This window comes from Malaclemys terrapin, chromosome 2 (assembly GCF_027887155.1).
Source record: "Malaclemys terrapin pileata isolate rMalTer1 chromosome 2, rMalTer1.hap1, whole genome shotgun sequence".
Lineage (NCBI taxonomy): Eukaryota > Metazoa > Chordata > Testudines > Emydidae > Malaclemys > Malaclemys terrapin.
Genome location: NC_071506.1, coordinates 267,697,119 through 267,717,979, shown reverse-complemented (window position 1 = coordinate 267,717,979; position 20,861 = coordinate 267,697,119). Strand labels below are relative to the sequence as shown.

The 20,861-nt window shown below is 42.5% G+C and overlaps 1 protein-coding gene across 4 annotated transcripts in view; it reads right to left on the bottom strand.

Annotated features, from left to right (window-relative positions):
* LMBR1 (limb development membrane protein 1) overlaps positions 1 to 20,861 on the bottom strand; it is a 218,787-nt gene that overhangs the window by 160,378 nt on the left and 37,548 nt on the right. For all 4 annotated transcript variants that reach the window (XM_054021114.1, XM_054021113.1, XM_054021112.1 and 1 more), the window contains one exon: positions 2,726 to 2,829. In XM_054021114.1, coding sequence (XP_053877089.1) covers positions 2,726 to 2,829 — 104 coding nt within the window. The remainder of the gene's footprint in view (positions 1 to 2,725; positions 2,830 to 20,861) is intronic.

Sequence of the window (20,861 nt, the reverse complement as noted above, 5' to 3'; positions counted from 1 at the left end):
AATAGTACTGTAAACAATATAAAGGTGGAAAGGAATACTTCCATTCTGAATGGCTTCCATTCTTTTAAAGTTGGGGGGGGGGGGGAGATGAACTGCCACAACTTTAACTGTTACTAAACAGTTTTTGTTTGCCAATTTCTTGGGTTTTCTATACAGCATTGGTGTACCTCAGTGGACACTTCCCCGGAGTAAGAGCTGTACCTACCTGGGAATCGGAGGGAGAAACTGAGCTGATGGTCCTGCTCCTGACTACCTCAACACTCCTGAAAAGTGTGTGTGGTTGTGATGAACAAGTAAATTCTTTATAACATTTTATTCTTGTTTAAAAGGTTAATGAAGGTATATATCAGGAACAATCCTCCATGCTTAGATGGAGGATAAGACATAACCTGTCAGTTGGAGGGAATCTCTGTGAAAGAGACTGCATCCATTACTGTCTGAAAAACACTGTAGCCTCTCACACACTTCTGGAAAATGGCTGTGGCCTGGAGAACAGGCTTCCTGTAGTGCTCCCACTTCCTCTGGGCCCTCCATCATCACCAGTATGAAGATACTTCTCATCCCACAAACATGCCAATGTGGGACACCTGTAAATGTGACTGCTGCTATCTTGGCCAACAGAGGACTAAACTGATGATTTCCAGAGCTGAAGGAACGAAAGCCTTTACAGCCTGTGATAAAGAGTCAAACTCTCAAGATGACAGCTGTCACAGACCTGCATCCTCCAAGGCAGTGATTCTTAACCAAGGTACATGTATCCCTGGGGGTACTCAACTCATCTAGATCGGTGTTTCTCAACCTGGGGGTTGTGACCCCTGGGGGAAGGTTAGGAGGGTTGCAAGTGCAGGGCCAGCATTGGGGCTGGTGAGCAGGGCAACTGCCCAGGGCCCCATGCCACAAGGAGCACTACAAAGCTAAGCTACATGCTTCAGCCCTGAGCGGCAGGGCTTGGGCTTCAGACAAAGGCTCACAAGTGAAAAACAGGCTCAAGTATCGCACTGAAATGTAAGTACAATATTTATATTCCAATTTATTTATTTTATAATCATATGGTAAAAATGAGAAAGCATTTTTTTCAGTAATAATGTGCTGTGACATTTTTGTATTTTTATGTCTGATTTTGTAAGCAAGTAGTTTTTAAAGTGAGGTGAAACTTGTGCTATGCAAGACAAAGACTCCTGAAAGTGGTACAGTAATCTGGAAAGGCTGAGAACCACTGTTTTATGGATTAGGCACAGAGGGACACATAACACACTACTAGTCACTAGTTAAAACAGAATACTGGTGATCACCAATCGTGGATTCTATTTCTGGCTCTGGAAGAGGAGTGTGATTTATAGTGGTGAGAGATGGAATAATGCAAAGTACTTTAGTCACTCTGAATAGCAGTATAGTGTAGTGAATACTCGGGATCTGTACCTGCATTGACCTTGCATAAGCTTCCTGCTAGCTTATTTATAAAGACAGGGTGAGGGGAGAGTTCAGAAGCTCTTTCATAGTTGTCTTCAAGGCTGGGGTTCATGGTCTTACTAAACTGCATGAGAATTTAAACAACATTTAGGAGAAGCAAAGGAAAACGTCTTTCTTTCTCCCCATCACCCTTGCTGGATGTGAGTTATGGTGTTCATGCTACAGTAGATTTGTCATCAAATTAAAATTGAGCAGGTTCACATTGGCACACATGTTTTCCATTATGGCTGAAGAGTTATAAAATACTCTATAGGCAAACACTATATATGTATAACTGATATTCTAGGAATCAGCACAAGGTACAACAATATAGACATGGGACAGGTCCTGGAGTGATTTAGATTTATTTCAAAAGGGGTACAAAGAAAGACAGTGAAGTAAGAAGTTACAAAAAGGGGCGATGTTTAGACTTATTCTCTGTATGGATTCATTTTTCACCAAGTGACTATGAAAATTCAAAGAGAGCTCAAAGTTTATATTTTGTGTATAGTCTTTTCCCATTGCAATGAGATTTGTACAATATAAAGATTTAAAGCTCCTGCTAAAACTCAATTCTAACACTAGCTTAACTATGGTACAGGTGCTGTTGCATTGTAACATCAAGAATCCTGGAAGTTTTCTCCACTTCTATGTGCACTGCTTATATCTTAACCTCTTCAGGGCAGTCCTTGATCTGTATACTATGTCTTGTACAACACTGAGCACATTTTTATTAAATAATTTAATAATTACATCAAACAGCAAATAAGGAGCATATACAGATGTGCCACCAAAGTTATAAGGGCTTCTCTACACTTGAAACTCTACAGCTGTGGTGCTTCAGTGTAGATACTAACTATGTTGATGGGAGGGATTCTCCCAATGGTGCAGGTAATCCACCTCCCTGAGAAGAATCCATCAACCTAGTGCTGTCTACACTGGGGTTAGGTCAGCTTAACTATGTCACTCAAGGGTGTGGATTCTTCACACCCCTGAGCAACGTAGCTGGCTTGATCTAACCGTTTAGTGCACACTAGGCCTAAGAAATTCAGTAAAGTATGTAATTAGGTTACCACAATAAAACAAGTTCAAGGAAACTAGCCCATAACAGTGGTCCAAGCTGTACAGAAGCCAATAAATTATTTTGCTACTGTATGCTGTCATTTGCAGTCACACTCTAAACGAAAAATCGTGATTTGCGTGATGCTATTGTAATTACGGCTTTGGGACTTGGTATTTATGCATTAATAATTCTACAAATAATATATTTACCTACCTTTTTTAAGCCAGCAAATCCTTCTGATTCCAGAAAGAAGAAGGCAAAGGGCATCAACACAAATAAACAAAGATTGGAAAAAAGGGAAGCAAGATTCCACAAACCTGAAACAAATAAGAAGAAAATATTTACATTACTTTTCAAAACTGAAGACTCTTTAAATAATACTTATTAAAATTCCTGAAGTCGCTATACTGCCTTTCAACTAGGTAGGCTTTATATAGGTAAATACAGAGCATGTATAATCATTTATATTTATATATAAATTAAGATCTGACATATACATAAGATTCATATAAACCATCACTGAAAGGCAGCAACCTCAATGACTTTTGGCTTAAAATTTAATACTGCCTTACCTAATTGAAACTGTTGGGAAGTTTTGAAGACAGACTGCAATAACTAAAACTGTATTTGTCTACAGTATCCTTTCTTGTGAAGAGTGACCAGGGATTTTTAAGCTATAAAGATAGTTCTTTAAAATTTATTAATACGTTTCCAAGGGCCATATTTACAAAGGTGTTTGGGGCCTAAGCAATGAGTGTGTTAGACACTTAATTCGGGCACTTTTATACATCCGAATATGTACTTACCTGCATCTTTACATGCTTAAATGCCTTTGTATATTTCAACCCAATAGCCTAGTGCTCAAGCAGCTTCCTGAACACCAGCACAATACTGATTCTAAGGAAAGTGTCACCTGCTGAATGACTAACCCCATTTCCTGCAGAATACTGGGTTTTTCTTTGAAGTGTTCCATTTGACATCAAATAGCAACCCTGAATTGCTTAGTTTGTGAAACCTGAAGAGATTATACCTCAAAATGGTACAGTTTCATGCTACACATCATTTTTAAGCTGTCTATACACAATAATAATTTCCAGTACACGGTCTCATCCAGCACGGATTCTTGGAAGGCTCAGTTCTACTCCCTCTCCTATTCTTCCCTTTAGAGGGGACTGAGGCACAACATACTTTAATGCCAGCAATACACAGATAACACCATCTCTGCATCAAATGCAGATATTGCCATTTTACCCGTGTCTAACTGAAATCAGCAGCTGGCTAAAACAGAACAAAGGCAAGGCAGAGGTGGTGATGGTTAGAAGGGCTGAAGGGATTACCCTAGACCTCCACTTGGGCATCTGTGCAATAATCAAGATTTTGCAAAGTCTCAGAGATCTTCTGGACAAAGTCACTGGTGATTAGACACATTTCTCCACTACTCTCATCTCCAGCTGGGCAGGACACTGTGTTCCTCCTTCTCATGTTCTGACTTACCCACAGTCTACCCAGACTACAGTTACCAATAAACTTGACTACTACTAAACACATTGCACTTGGGGATGAAAACTGAAGCCACAAGGCAGCTGCAGTTGGGTCTCATTTAAGAAACACAGGCCGAGAGGAAAACCTTACTCCAGGTTTTTGCATGCTCTCCAACCTCCACCAATACAGCACACACTTCAAAATCCTACTCTAGATCTCCCAAGTCCTAAATGGGCTGGGGAATCAACTCCCAGGAATGGACTATATTGTTCCACAACCCAGTATGAGAGCAATGATCAAACAGAGTGTGTCCAGAGAGTGAGGCTTCCAGGGACAAGAATCTTTATGGCACACTCATATTTGAAATGCCATTCCTTAAGTAACAGATTGAGCTCAGATCTTACCACCTTTATAGTGACATAGAAAAGTAGGGCTGGAAAGGACCTCAGGAGGTCATCTAGTCCATACCCATGTGCTGAACACAGGATTAAGTCTTCCTACAACAAAAGAAGAGTGATGGCATGAACATCATAGTGATGTTTAAAGTGGGGAGCTATGGAAAAAAGCTCAGTCTTTTGAAATGGGTTTTTAGATTTTATTCTCAATTTTACTAGTGCCAACACACCACAGCAATGGGTACACTAAATATACACACTTCAAATGTGAACTACTGTATGATAGAAACATAACTCAGTCTTTCAAACATACCTACTCTCACAGTGGTAATTTCAAAAATGAAAAATTAACATTTTTGATGACGTTTCAACATTATAATTATTACCAGAAGTCTTCTGTAAGATATTTTCAGTATACTTACTTGTATTTACTACACAATGTTGTTATATGGTTACTGTTTTATTTGCAATGAAACAGAAGAGCTTTTACTGAACAGTCATATGGAACTTAATTCCTACATCAGTTGCTGTAAAAGGCAAACTTATTTTACAATGATTTTCATGATCCCATAAGTATCATTGTACAAAGCAAAAATGATTTTTCCATACATTTCAAATGTTTATATTAGTGGTTCTCAACCCGAGGCCTGCGGACTGTGGCCCAATCAGCGCATAGCTGCGGCCCATGTGCAATCCTCAGGGTCATTCAGGTAGTATATATATTATGTGGATACAGCCCACATAACAGAGAGAGCTCCATATGTGGCCCACAATGGTAAATAGGCTGCGAACCACTGATTTATATTTTAACATGAAACTAAGCTAGTGTTTTAACAAAACAGATAAGACATTGACTGAGCCCTTCTAACCAACAATGGCTTGCTCTCAGTAGCATTTTCAGTCTGACAGCTGATTATATGAGGAGAAACAATATATTTCTTACCATAAGAAGTTACTCACCTTGCGCAGTAATGATGGTTCCTCAAGTAGGTGTGCTTGCCTCCCTGCGCTGCTGATCAGAGAACTTTGGTAGGAGTGTCTATTAGGCCCGCACATGAGTTCTCTCTCCTCGTGCAGCGCCACGAGGCTAGCCAGCATGCATGGGCTAACCCTCCTCAGTTTCTTCCCTACCGCACAATCAGACAAGAACTCCGAAGTAGAGGGAAGGAGGGCGGGTTGTGGAGCACCCAGAGACATATCTCGAAGAACCATTGTTACTGCACAAGGGGAGTAACTTCTTCTTCAAGTAGTGTCCCTATGGGTGCTCCACTGTGGGTGTCTCCTGAGCAATTCCCCTTCTGGAGGGGCAGGACTTCGGAGTCAGTGCTGTCATCTGTAACTGAACTATTGAGGCGAAGAGGGCATCAGAGGCAGAGTCCCCAGTGATCATATGGTGTTCTGCATAAGTGTGGACTGACACCCATGTCGCCGCTCAACAGATCTCTGAGATAGGGACATTCTTGAAGAAGGTGACGGATGAGGAGATGGACCTTGTGGACTGTGCACGAACAGAGCCTGGAAGGGTCAAGTTGCAAACTTGATAGCACTGTCTGACGCAATTCGAGACCCACTTGGAGAGCTCTTGGGCTAATACTGCTGAGCCCTTGGATCTTTCCACAATGGAGAGGAAAAGCCTAGGGGACTTCCTGAAGGCTGTTGTCCTGTCCAGGTAGAAGGTCAGAGTTCTCCTGACATCTAGTGTATATAAAATATAGCTTCCCTGTTGTCTTGGTGCGGCTTGGCATAGAAGATTGGAAGGTGAATCAATTGATTCATGTGAAATGGGGAAGTTACCTTAGGGATGAATTTTGGATGGGGTCGGAGCATAAACTTGTCCAGAAAAAATACCATGTAAGGGGAATGTACCATCAGAGCCACAATCTCTCCTATTTTCCTGGCCGAGGTAATTGTTATCAAGAAGGGAGTTTTCATTGATAGGTACAGCAGTGAACAGGTGGCCACGGTTTCAAAGGAAGGCCTACTCAGTCCTTTCAGTACCACGTTTAGATCCCACGAGGGGGTAGGGAGTCGAAGTTGAGGCAAGAGATTTACTAAAACCTTGAGGAACCTCGTAAGTGGTTTGGTGTGACAGAACTTAGTACCCCTCCAAAGGTTGGTGGAAAGCTGTTATAGCTGCCAGGTGAACCCTAAGAGAGCTTAGAGATAGGCCCGACCTTTTTAGGGTCAAAGCATAATCTAGGATCTGTGGAAGAGTTGCACATGTTGGGGAGATTTGTTGGGACATTCACCAAATCTGAAACCTGAACCATTTTTGCAGGTAAGTACATTGTGTCGAGGACTTTCTACTGTGTAATAGAACCTCTTGTACCGCTCTTGAACAGGAGCTTTCTAGGTGTTGGAACCAAACAGAAGCCATGCCCTGAGGCGGAGAATCCCCAACATGGGATGTAGGGTACATCTTCTGTCCTGCGAGAGGTGTGGAATGGCCGGGAAAGGATTGGCAGGCACATCACAAGCTGTGACGGTACCAGGTCTGTCTCAGGAAATTAGGAGCAATCAGGGAGCTCCATCCCTGTTTATTTTCAGCAGGACCTTCAACACTAGGGAAAATGGGGAAAAGACATAGAGAAGGTCCCTGTCCCAGGGAAGAGGAAAGCATTGCCCAAGGAGTGTTATCCTATCCCCACCCTGGAGCAGTAGTGTGGACATTTCTGGTTCTGGTGAGTGGCAAACAGGTCTGTGAACGGTGTCCACCGTCGTCTGAATAGGTCGTGAAGTACTGTCGAGTGTATCTCCCACTCGTGGGAATTTGCGACTAAGATTGTCTGCTATCAAGTTTTGTGCACCCAGGAGGTAAGCCGCGGACAGTGTAATATTGTGGGAAATGCACCAATTCCATAGCCTCATCACTTCTATACGTAGAGAGGGTGACCTGGCTCCCCCTTGTCAATTGATGTAGTACATACAGGCTATGTTGTCTATTAGGATCTTTGTGTGTGATCCTGTGATCAACAGGAAGAAATGGGCGCAGGCGTTCCTGATCACTCTTAGCTCAAGGAGATTGATGTGAAGGGATATCTCCATGGGTGACCATTTGCCTTGTGTTGTGAGGCCGTTTAGATGTATGACTCACTCTATGAATGATGCGTTGGTGGTGAGGAGCAATGACAGTAGAATCTGCGAGAAGGGGATCCCCTTACAAATGTTGTCTGGGTCCTTCCTCCAGTCTACGGAGTTTTTGATTCCGGTAGGTGGTGATAGAGATTTATCCAGCCTGTCCTTGTTTGGTCGGTAAACCAAGTTCAACCACATTTGGCGGCATTGCAAGTGAAGCCTGGCATGCAGTATCACCACCGTGTCCACTGCAGTATGCCCCGAGAGTTGGAGGCAAAGCCCGGTTAGTATCTAAAGGCTACTTTGAAAGGTGTCTACAAGTGTGATTAAGGATAGGAACCTGTGTGGATGCAAGAGGACTTTGGCCTGTAACGAGTGGAGGTTGGCCCCATGAATACACTGGGGGGGGAGGGTTGACTTCTGGATGTTGATCTGTAGACCCAGTTCTGTAAACAAGTTCATCATCGCTTCGATGACTTGGTGAGCCTTTCTGAGAGATCGGGCTCTGAGGAAATAATCATCCAGGTAGGGGTAGACCATTATCCCTTGGGAACGTAAGTAAGTGGCTACTACTTGGAAAATACTCTCGGAGAGCTGATGATAGCCCAAAGGGGAGCACTCTGTATTGGTAGTGGTCATGTCCCAGAGTGAATCTGACAAATCATCCGTGAGCCAGTAGGACTGAGATATGAAAATAGACGTCCTAAAGGTCAAGGGCCGAAAACAAGTCTCCCTGTTCCAAAGTTGGAATGATAGTTGATAAGGTGACCATCTTGAATTTTTGAGCCTTCACAAACTTGTTGAGAGGTCGGAGGTCAAATATGGGTCTCCAACCTCCCTTCTTTTGGGGTGTTAGCAAATAATAAGAGTAGAACCCCTTAACTCGTAGATGTTTAGGTACTGGTTCTATGGCTCCTAACTGTAGGTGATGCTCTACATCTTGTCATAGTAAAATCACGTGACAAAGGGCCCTGAAGAGGAGGAACAGGGAAGGGGGATGTAGAGTGGGTAGGGAAGTAAAATGAATGGAGTAACCAGTTTGAACAATCCTGAGGACTCATTGGTCTGATATTATGCATTCTCAGTTACTGCGGAATGCTGCCAATCATGACAAAATGGGTCTGGAACGATAGTTGGCTGTGTTGGTCAAGAGGAGTGGTCTAATAGCACCTCAACCTACCTGTCAAAAGTGGTGCTTAAACAGAGAGGGCTGGGACAAAGATTGTGGACCAGGTGGTTTGTGTTTAGGGAATTTCCCTTTCTTTCTTTGTGGCTCGTAGTAATGTTGAGGTTGGTACTGAGACGCATGTAGTCTATACTGGGATTGGGGATTAAATCATCATTTTTGTCCAAGTAAATAGATACCCAGTGACCGGATGGTAGCGCTGGAGTCCTTCAGGGTGTGAAGGGAGGCATCAGTCTTGCAAGCAAAGAACTTTGTGCCCTCAAAAGGAACATCCTCAACAGTGGACTGTACCTCTTTCAGGAAGCTTGACAAATGGAGCCATGATGCTCATCGCATCACCACAACCATGGAGATGGACCTAGCCACCATGTTTGCTGCATCAGTGGCAGATTGCAGTGATGTTTTTGCCACTAATTGGCCCTCCTGAATAATGGCCTTAAATTGGTCACAATAGCTTCTGGCATGTTACCTGCACCGATCGCTCCTGTAATGAGCAAGCCATCACTGGCGATGTGGACTTGTGCACTGGGAGCGTCTTTTTAGACAAGTGCTTACTCCTATCCTTCGTTGCCAATGGCTCGATGCCCATGCCCATCAGGTCCATGGGCCTGTGAGCGGTGTCATTTGCTGTCAGTTTCCGTAAGCCATGGGTGCTGGACTGAGATGCTCGCGGTGCCCGCGGTGCCGATGATACCGAGATGGTGATTTCTTACAGTTATCTCAGGGTTCACTGTGGGGACTTCCCTCTCTTTTTAGATGATTTATGAGGTCTCTTCCAACCCTACTCTTCTATGATTCTATGAAAGAAGGCTGTGATGGTTAAAAAATAGAAATGGTTTAGAGGGGAAGTGAAGGCAGCTATAAAAATTGTTATCAATGGAAGAAGACGTCATAAAATCAACACTGATAAAGTCTGCAAATGACAAAAAAATGGGGAATGGTAAATAATGAAGAGGACAGATCAAAGATTCAGAATGATCTGATTGCAGGGTAAATTGGGCACAAACAATATGCATTTTAATACGTGTCATAAACCGTGATGGGGATGGTCAGTCCTAGTGATGGGAGCCATGGCAGTCAGGAGCTAGGAGGCCAGAGCCAGAATCAGGAATCTAGAGTGGCATTGGAGTGAGAACAAAGCTAGAGCAGGACTAGAAGCAGGGCTGGAGCAGGCTAAGGCCTAGGGAGTCTGTTGTCACTATCAGGCAGGAGAGAATTCCAAGCCCTGGAGTGACATTAAGCAGAGAGCTGCTGTTCCTCCAATAAGGCTTATATATCTGATGGAAAGTCATCAGACCAGTTCCCGGTTTGTGGCCAATAGAGCCAATGAGATCATGGGATGCATGAAAAGGGGAATCTCAAGTAGGAGTAGAGAGGTTATTTTACTGCTGTATCTGGAACTGGTGTGACCGTTGCTGGAATACTGTGTCCAGTTCTGGTGCCAACAATTCTAGAAGGCCTCCAATAAATTGGAGTGGGTTCAGAGAAGAACTACAAGAATGATTAAAGGATTAGAAAACAAGCCTTATAGTGACAGATCAATTGAGCACTTTGAGTCTATCTGAACAAACGGATTGTTAAGGGGTGACTGGGTTATAGTCTAAAAGTATCTACATGGGGAACAAATAATTATTAGGCTTTTCAGTCTATCAAAGAAAGGTATAACATGATCCAAAAGCTGGAAATTGAAGCTAGACAAATTCAGACTGGAAACAAGGTGTAAATGTCCGACAATGAGGGTAATTAACCATTGGAACAATTTATCAACGGTTGTGGTGGATTTTCCATTGTTGACAATTTTTAAATCAAGATTGGATTTTTTCTAAGAGATTTCCAAAATAATTTATAGAGCAGAAGTTCTATGGCCTGTGTTATACAGGAGATCAGACTACAAGATCACAATGGTCGCTTCTGACCTTAGAATCTATCAATCTATGAAAGAGGTGAGATTTGCATTTAGTTCTGATCAAGGTAAGTGAAAACTCATGGCGATTGGGGGAGGTCCCCGATGACTGGAAAAAGACTAATGTAGTGCCCATCTTTAAAAAAGAGAAGGAGGAGGATCAGGGAAACTACAGGCCAGTCAGCCTCACCTCAGTCCCTAGAAAAATCATGGAGCAGGTCCTCGAGGAATCAATTCTGAAGCACTTAGAGGAGAAGAAAGTGATCAGGAACAGTCAGCATGGATTCACCAAGGGCAAGTCATGCCTGACTAACCTAATTGCCTTCTATGATGAGATAACTGGCTCTGTCGATGAGGGGAAAGCAGTGGACATGTTATTTCTTGACTTTAGCAAAGCTTTTGATATGGTCTCCCACAATATTCTTGCAGGCAAGTTAAAGAAGTATGTGCTGGATGAATGGACTATAAGGTGGACAGAAAGCTGGCTAGATCGATGGGCTCAGTGGGTAGTCACCAATGGCTCGATGTCTAGTTAGCAGCCAGCATCAAGTGGAGTGCCCCAAGGGTCAGTCCTGGGGCCAGTTTTGTACAATATCTTCATTAATGATCTGGAGGATGGCATGGACTGCACCCTCAGAAAGTTTGCAGATGACACTAAATGGGGAGTAGTGGTAGATATGTTGGAGGGTAGGGATATGATACAGAGGGACCTAGATAAATTAGAGCAGGGATAAGCAACCTATGGCACGCGTGCCGAAGGCGGCACGCAAGCTGATTTTCAGCGGCACTCACACTGCCCGGGTCCTGGCCACGGGTCCAGGGGACTCTGCATTTTAATTTAATTTTAAATGAAGCTTCTTAAACATTTTAAAAACCTTATTTACTTTACATAAAACAATGGTTTAGTTATATATTGTAGACTTATAGAAAGAGACCTTCTAAAAATGTTAAAATGTATTACTGGCACACGAAACCTTAAGTTAGAGTGAATAAATGAAGACTCGGCACACCACTTCTGAAAGGTTGCCAACCCCTGAATTAGAGGATTGAGCCAAAAGAAATCTGATGAAATTCAACAAGGACAAAGTGCAAAGTCCTGCACTTAGGATGGAAGAATCCCATGCACTGCTACAGACTAGGGACCGAATGGCTAGGCAGCAGTTCTGCAGAAAAGGACCTAGGGGTTACCATGGACGAGAAGCTGTATATGAGTCAACAGTATGCCCTTGTTGCCAAGAAGGCTAACTTCATCTTGGGCTGTATAAGTAGGGGCATTGCCAGCAGATCGAGGGATGTGATCATTCCCCTCTATTCAACATTGGTGAGGCCTCATCTGGAGTACTGTGTCCAGTTTTGGGCCCCACACTACAAGAAGAATGTGGGAAAATTGGAAAGAGTCCAGCGGAGGGCAATAAAAATTATTAGGGGGCTGGCGCACATGACTTATGAGGAAAGGCTGAGGGAACTGGGATTGTTTCGTCTGCAGAAGAGAAGAATGAGGGGGGATTTGATAGCTACTTTCAACTACCTGAAAGGAGGTTCCAAAGAGGATGGATCTAGACTGTTCTCAGTGGTAGCAGATGACAGAACAAGGAGTAATGATCTCAAGTTGCCGTGTGGGAGGTTTAGATTGGATATTAGGAAAAACTTTTTCACTAGGAGGGTGGTGAAACACTGGAATGGGTTACCTAGGGAGGTCATAGAATCATAGAATATCAGGGTTGGAAGGGACCTCAAGAGGTCATCTAGTCCAACCCCCTGCTCAAAGCAGGACCAATTCCCAACTAAATCATCCCAGCCAGGGCTGGTGGAATCTCCTTCCTTAGAGGTTTTTAAGGTCAGGCTTGACAAAGCCCTGGCTGGGATGATTTAGTTGGGGATTGGTCCCGCTTTGAGCAGGGGTTGGACTAGATGACCTCCTGAGGTTCCTTCCAACCCTGATATTCTATGATTCTATGATCATCTTTTTCCACCACTGTAATTTTTTTTTTAATAATTTTCAAACCACTTCCCTCCCTCCCCACCCCAAACACACACCTTACTCCAGAGATGAGCAAACTATGGCCCGCGGGCCACATCTGGCACACGGGACCCTCCTGCCCGGCCCCAGAGCTCCTGGCCCAGGAGACTAGCCCCCGGCCCCTCTGCTGCTGGTCCCCCTCCCCCACAGACTCAGCGCGCCAGTGCTCTGTGCTGTGCTGTGGTGTGGCTGGCTCCAACCACAGCCGCGCCGCCAGCCACCGGTGCTCCAGGCAGCACAGTAAGGGGGCAGGAGGCAGGGAGTAGGGGGGGTTGGACAGAGGGCAGGGGAGTTTGGGGTGGCGGGCCGGGGGTGTGGATAGGGGTCGGGGCGGTCAGAGGGTGGGGCACGGGGGGGTTGAATGGGTGCAGGGGTCTCGGGAGGCCCTCAGGAAGGAGAAGGGGTTGGATGGGGCAGCGGGGGGCAGTCAGGAGCAGGGGTTTCAGGGACCGTCAGGGAGAAGGGGTGGTTGGATGGGGCAGGGGTCGGGGGGGGGGGGCATTTAGGAATGAGAGGAGGGGTAGGGTGGGGGTTCCAGGGGCAGTCAGGGGACAGGGAGCGGAGGGGGGGTGGCTGAGGCAGGAGTCCTGGGGGGGCGTCAGGGGGCAAGGAGCGGGTGGGGGGCATAGGAGGCGCGGGCCGGGCCACGCCTGGCTGTTTGGAGAGGCACAGCCTCCCCTAACCAGCCCTCCATACAATTTCCAAAATGCGATGCGGACGTCAGGCCAAAAAGTTTGCCCGCTCCTGCCTTACTCCCTTCCTTTGGCTGGAATGGACTGATTTAAATCCTATTGTACAAGTTGATTGCTGGTAAAGACAATGGACTTGCACAAAAAATTAAATGTAGCCCTAACTTGCAGCTACAGAAAACAGAATTACACAAAACCCCAAACACACATGAAACAACATAACGGAGGCAGACAGTCAAATGCTAAAGAATGTGTGTGTGCACCACATTCCCAAGAGTGAATGCTCCATGACTGGTGGCAGGATTGTCTCTGTTGAGGGGCCCTTGCCTTTGGAATTTGCTTTTCTTCGTTCCCCAGGAGTCTGACAGCATTTGGGAAACAGCAGCAGGAGCCTCTCAGCCACTCTTAACTGCAAGTACTGGGTGAGAGGAAGCAGGTTTGCATAGTCCCTTTCCCCGTAAGTAAACCAGTGAGCATGAAGTATTATTTCTCCTGTTTCCCATATTTATACAAAAGTGGAAGTACTATGCCAGTTTGTGAGGTTGTTTTTATTTGGTTTCCTTTCACTGTGTGCACTTTACGTGGCCTTATTTTAGTTACCTAGAAATCAGATAGAAAAGTTGAATTTGGTTGGTTTTGTTAGTCAGCTGTCAAACTTTCAAGAATTATGATAGATGTGTACTTACTATGCACAAGAAAAGTAAACAACTGACTTACAGAACAAGCATTTGCAACATAAAAACATACACTAAACGCCAGGTAAATTTCAGAAGTATGTTCTTTTGTGTCATTTTGTTTAAGTGGATTCTAGAATGGTGACTTGAGGTTAAGCAAGATGATGATTTTTAAGAAGCTGAGATTTAAATATTTGTACACTAGCAGGGTTGATGGGAACTACATCCTTCCCTTCTGGGATATTACTGGCATATTAATATTTATACACATACATCTCCCCCCATTCAATAAATATATTACATTTATATTATACATAAGATTTATTGTGGGGCAAAACCTGAAGAAAGTAAAATTACATTGGTATAGTCAAGTGGCCATTAACAAGTCCTGTCCCGCTCCCCCCTTCTCTTCATTATCACTTCAGTTTTGTTTTCCCAACCCACATCCCAATCTGGTGGACTAACTTGAGAATACAGCAGTACAATATAAACTGAAAAGTAAATAGTTATGATCCCACTGTACTGACTGGGTGCTAAAGTTGTATACAAGATACTTTGCAAGCCTTCATCTATTGGCAGAGTTAACTTTAGTTGAATATTGTACAGACTCAGTGAAATCTCAACGTACAAGGCTTTCCTAATCAGCCCACTCAGATGCTTTTTTGTATTTCTTTCTATTGATTTAAGAGGAAATTTTCCATAAAACAAGTTTTAACAATTCTGAAAGAAACAATTCAATCTTGCACATTTGGCAAACAGCTTAGATATCCCAGCACTTTGCTTCCTGTTTATGTGCAAGTTTCATTAAGTTCTACCGCCATCTGCTGGACACATTTAAAATAGCATAAATGAAAATTTTACCATTTTTAAGTACATTTTCAGGAACTGTTGACAGTTCCACTTTCATTACACAAAATTACTCATCTTGAATATTATGAACTCTCTGCCTAGTTATATATATAGTAAGAGGAGACTTTTTAAAAGTCACCACTAATATTAAATAATTACAATGATATACCAAGGCAAGAATCCAGCAAAACAGGGAGGAGCTCACAATAGGTTAAAAAAAATGTACCCACTGTTAATAAAAATCATAGAAGTGGATAATTAACATATCAATACAAGAAACTACAGTGCATCAATGACAACATTTAGGTTCTGATTTATAAAGGCAAAAGTTAAAAAATGCAGCCTTAACTTTGTTCCTGTGTGAAGAGATTACAATGAAGTCTTCAATTATAAGACAAAATAGTATTTATCAAATGCACAGTAGCAACTTGGAGTACTGTATATTATTGTGTGCACCAGGTGAAGTCCACTAGAGACTTTTCTATGAAGTGGATAATAAATCAAACATAACACACTACAGAACAATTTGAAGAGTAATAGTGGAAAAATTACTGGAAAGTACAGTCTGAAGCTCAATTTGTTTTGTAGTTGACTGCCTCATCCTCTATATAACACCTGAGGAACTCAGTGCTATTGTTTCAAAAACTGAACAGTACTTGGCTGTTAAATATGTATTTCAACAATTTAGTCAAGAGAATTTGTTAGTCTGCTATATCTTTGTTTCATTACAATACTTAAAATAGTATAAATTTACAACAATGAAACAGTATTAGATATCAAAAATTGTATGACAGGTTTCAGGAAAATGATACATTATACTATATTTGAGAAATAGGGAGTGATCCTGTATCTAAAGATTCTTACATTGCGTACACAAGGGGACAGAATTATGGAAGTTCAGGCGATCATTTCCTGACTTCAGCACTTTAGAGTGCAATCTTAATGTTCTCGTAGTTATTTTTTTTTAAAATAACAACTTCCTAATTACTTTTGAAAGAAAACAGAAAAATTTCATAATGTGACTAGGCATCTCATACACCTAATAAAGTCCGCATGAGGGAGCCCATCTCCAGCAAGCATTATAAGCTGTGAAGCATTTACTTTGCCAGCTGTGTAATAAATAAGATATACTCTCCCATGGCTTGATCCAAATTACACTGAAATACACAAGTCTTTCCATTGACTTCAGAGGCGTTTGGATTAGGCCTCACTAGGTACTTTCACTAAATTTTGCAATATACAGCTAGCTTAGGTTCTACACGAGTGCATTTACTACTTTCACATCAATCATTGTTAAACTATACACACATAGTGCACTTAGTATATTTTAAGCACAAAGTGAGATTTTCAAAACTCATTGCTTAGGGCTGGTCTACACTACTGCAGTAAATCGATCCAAGTTATGCTACTTCAGTTACGTGAATGGCGTAACTGAAGTAGACGGTAACTAGATCCACTTACTGCAGTGTCTACACTGTGCTGTGTTGACGGGAGACGCTCTCCAGCCAACGTCTCTTACGCTTCTCGAGGAGGTGAAGTACACAAATCAATGGGAGAGCACTCTTCCACTGATTTAGCGTGTCGTCACCAGACCCGCTAAATCAACACCTCTGCATCGATTGCAGTAGTGCCGATTTAGCTGGTAGTGTAGACATGGCCTTAATAAAATCAAAACAAAATATTCACTGGAAAATTCAAAGGCTCTTCTCCTAAAGGAGAGCTATTTCTTGCCAAATTTCAATTTTTCAACCTCAGCCATTTTGGTGCTACAGGTCCTCTAAAAGAATTTTTAAATTATAATTTTTAATTATATGAGGAAGTATTTTTCCCCTGTTCTCCTATACAAAAGTGGCAGAATGACTTTTGCTCAAATTTTTCACAACATTTCACCTTCAGCCAGAGCAGGAAGTATTTGCTCTCTGACAGGATTATTATTTTCATTTAGTATTTAGTAAAACTTTAAAAAACTATGTGGCTGACTGGTCACACAAAAGAGGTAGTGAAGGCAAGAGCTGCTTTACATGGTATATTCCTGTTTCCCTTGGGAATTAAAATCCCCCTTTTTTTTTTTTTTTTTTTTTTTTTTAAGAATAGGGTGACAAGGAATGACTGTCTTAAATCTGTAAAGTATCACGTGTCAGTAGAGACATAAAATTAACCAAATCTAGGTATCATAAGGAAGAATTTCAACTAGTTTTGGAAAAGTGGGGAGAGAAGAAATGAAGGAAACAAAGAGAAAGGGAATGCTGCCTTAATATATTCCAAGAGACAGAGTATTTAGTTTGCTGCAAATTTCTTAGAGGTTCTGTTTTGTGTTTGTTTGTTGTTGGTGGGGAAGGGGGAGTTGTTTTTTTAAAGTTACCATACAATTAACATACAAAAGCAAGATAGATGATGCCAGAGAGATAGGTGAACAAAGTCTAAGTCAGAGTACAGAGCTTAGAGAAGGGATTTGAAGAAGGGAAAGGGTGGGATGCTTGGCATAGAAGAAGAGGGAAACCATTCCTGATGTAGAGGTGAAAAGGCACAGTAATAAGTGGGTGAAGGACTCAAGAATTAAGAAGGGGGTTTAAAGCAAGGCACAAGATGATGATCAGGAGGAAATGGAACCAACATGTAGGCAAACACAGCCAAGTAAAACTTCAGGCCAGCATAGCTAATCTTCTACACCAAGTCTCACTGCAGGAGGTCACAGAGCCTAGGCAATGCCTGGCAACCAAAAGCATCATATTTGTGAGCCAGCTGTATTGCCTCAGATTGGGTGGCTTGGTGCAGCTAAGAGGAGCACAAAGCAAGAACCCCTCTATACTGGATGCATGGGGCTTAGTTCTGGGATTTCTAAATTCCAAACCTAATCAGGTCCCATTACCTGACCATACTATATCACTGCCTGTCACATGCAGAGGATAGAGATACTGCAGGGAAAATGCAACTGCCTTAGTTAGATGCAGAGCTTGGGGTACATGTTCAGAGACAATGGCTTTCAACATGGAGCAGAAAAAAGCAGCATAAGTGACTCAGGTTAGTGGAACATATGGAAATTCTCAATAGCAGGAAAGAACAGCTTGTCTCAAATTCACTTAAGAGATATAACTTAGAGAATTTTTCACTTGACCAAAGAGCCGGGAAGCCTTTGTTGTTAAGCCTACACCCCAGGCTTAACCAACTAGAAAGTTTACCTTTTGAAATATTGGGACGCTTCAGAACCACATATCAATTTTAAGCCTCATCACTGCATCTTCACGGCTGAGGATTTTAGGGAGATTCCCAAACCTGAGCCGGCTTTTGTAGGGGACAAATCTGAGGAACTGTCACAGATCGAAGTGTCATTAGAGGAGATTTTGGAATTAATTGATAAACTTAACATTAACAAGTCACCGGGACCAGATGGCATTTACCCAAGAGTTCTGAAAGAACTCAAATGTGAAATTGCGGAACTATTAACTAGGGTTTGTAACCTGTCCTTTAAATCAGCTTCTGTACCCAACGACTGGAAGATAGCTAATGTAACGCCCATATTTAAAAAGGGCTCTAGAGGTGATCCCGGCAATTACAGACCGGTAAGTCTAACGTCGGTACCAGGCAAATTAGTCGAAACAATAGTAAAGAATAAAATTGTCAGACACATAGAAGAACATAAATTGTTGGGCAAAAATCAACATGGTTTCTGCAAAGGGAAACCGTGTTTTACTAATCTAAGGGTACGTCCAGACTACCCGCCGTATCAGCGGGTAGCGATCAATTTATCGGGAATCGATATATTGCGTCTCATTAAGACGCGATATATCGATCCCCGAACGCGCTCCCCGTCAACTCCGGAACTCCACCGGAGCGAGCGGCGGTAGTGGAGTCGACGGGGGAGCCGCAGCCATCGATCCCGCGCCGTGAGGACGGGAGGTAAGTCAGAATAAGATATGTCGACTTCAGCTACGGTATTCCCGTAGCTGAAGTTGCGTATCTTACATCAACACCTCCCCCCAGTGTAGACCAGGCCTTACTTACTAATTAGAGTTCTTTGAAGGGGTCAAACAAACATGTGGACAAGGGGAATCCAGTGGACATAGTGTACTTAGATTTCCAGAAAGCCTTTGACAAGGTCCCTCACCAAAGGCTCTTACGTAAATTAAGTTGTCATGGGATAAAAGGGAAGGTCCTTTCATTGATTGAGAACTGGTTAAAAGACAGGGAACAAAGGATAGGAATTAATGGTAAATTCTCAGAATGGAGAGGGGTAACTAGTGGTGTTCCCCAAGGGTCAGTCCTAGGACCAATCCTATTCAACTTATTCATAAATGATCTGGAGAAAAGGGTAAAAAGTGAGGTGACAAAGTTTGCAGATGATATTAAACTGCTCAAAATAGTTAAGACCAAAGCAGACTGTGAAGAACTTCAAAAAGATCTCGCAAAACTAAGTGATTGGGCAACAAAATGGCAAATGAAATTTAATGTGGATAAATGTAAAGTAATGCACATTGGAAAAAATAACCGCAACTATACATACAATATGATTGGGGCTAATTTAGCTACAACAAATCAGGAAAAAGATCTTGGAGTCATCGTGGATAGTTCTCTGAAAATGTCCACGCAGTGTGCAGAGGCGGTCAAAAAAGCAAACAGGATGTTAGGAATCATTAAAAAGGGGATAGAAAAGAAGACGGAGAATATATTATTGCCCTTATATAAATCGATGGTACGCCCACATCTTGAATACTGCGTACAGATGTGGTCTCATCTCAAAAAAGATATATTGGCACTAGAAAAGGTTCAGAGAAGGGCAACTAAAATGATCAGGGGTTTGGAACGGATCCTATATGAGGAGAGATTAAAGACGCTAGGACTTTTCAGCTTGGAAAAGAGGAGACTAAGGGGGGATAGGATAGCGGTATATAAAATCATGACTGATGTGGAGAAAGTAGATAAGGAAAAGTAATTTACTTATTCCCATAATACAAGAACTAGGGGTCACCAAATGCAATTAATAGGCAACAGGTTTAAAACAAATAAAAGGAAGTTCTTCTTCACGCAGCGCACAGTCAACTTGTGGAACTCCTTACCTGAGGAGGTTCTGAAGGCTAGGACTATAACAGCATTTAAAAGAGAACTGGATAAATTCATGGAGGTTAAGTCCATTAATTAGCCAGGATGGGTAAGGTATGGTGTCCCTAGACTCTGTTTATCAGAGGGTGGAGATGGATAGCAGGAGAGAGATTACTTGATCATTACCTGTTAGGTTCACTCCCTCTGGGGCACCTGGCATTGGCCACTGTCGGTAGACAGGATACTGGGCTAGATGCACCTTTGGTCTGACCCAGTACGGCTGTTCTTATGTTCACTGTCCAGCACACTGTCTAAAGTAGAACTGGGTACCTCTGCTTTTTGATAACTCAGCAAATAGCTATCTTTTCTATTAGCAATTTGGCCCCTGACATCACAAGGTATGTTTTTTCCTCCATTAAAACATCTACATCCAATGACAATCGCTAATTCCTCACCAAGATGCATCTTCAAACTGCAGTATGTTAGCTGCTCGGAACTATATTAACGATATATCTGTAGAGCACTAAGCACGCTTACTATTATTTGAATTCTGGCAGCGCCCAAAGTGCTAGACACTGTCAACACACAGGGAGACCAGAATCTACCTTGACCAATTTCACTTTAACAAAATACCATAATAAATGTGGCAAGATCAAAATATATAATTTTATATACATGATTTACTTTTAAAAATAAAAGGAGCTAAAAGTCACTGCTTCTCAATCACTGTCATTGTAGTTGGCAAGTTTCTTGTACGAACCACTAGCCGCATTTGAATAAATAAAAACACAGATTTTTACCTCCATATTCCTCTTTAGCTCACTGAACATTATAACTACAGGTGAAAGAAAAAAGTCTTATTACACATTTCCAAGTTACTTAGCTTCCTGTAAAAGCAGTTCTTATACTACACATGTTTCTGTATTCAAGAACAGTAGCTTTTGGGTTGCCTTCCTTAGTCGACACAACCTTTGAAATGCCAGAATGGTGATGACTTGTAAACTTGCTGCTGTGCATTAGATTACAAATGCCTAATTTA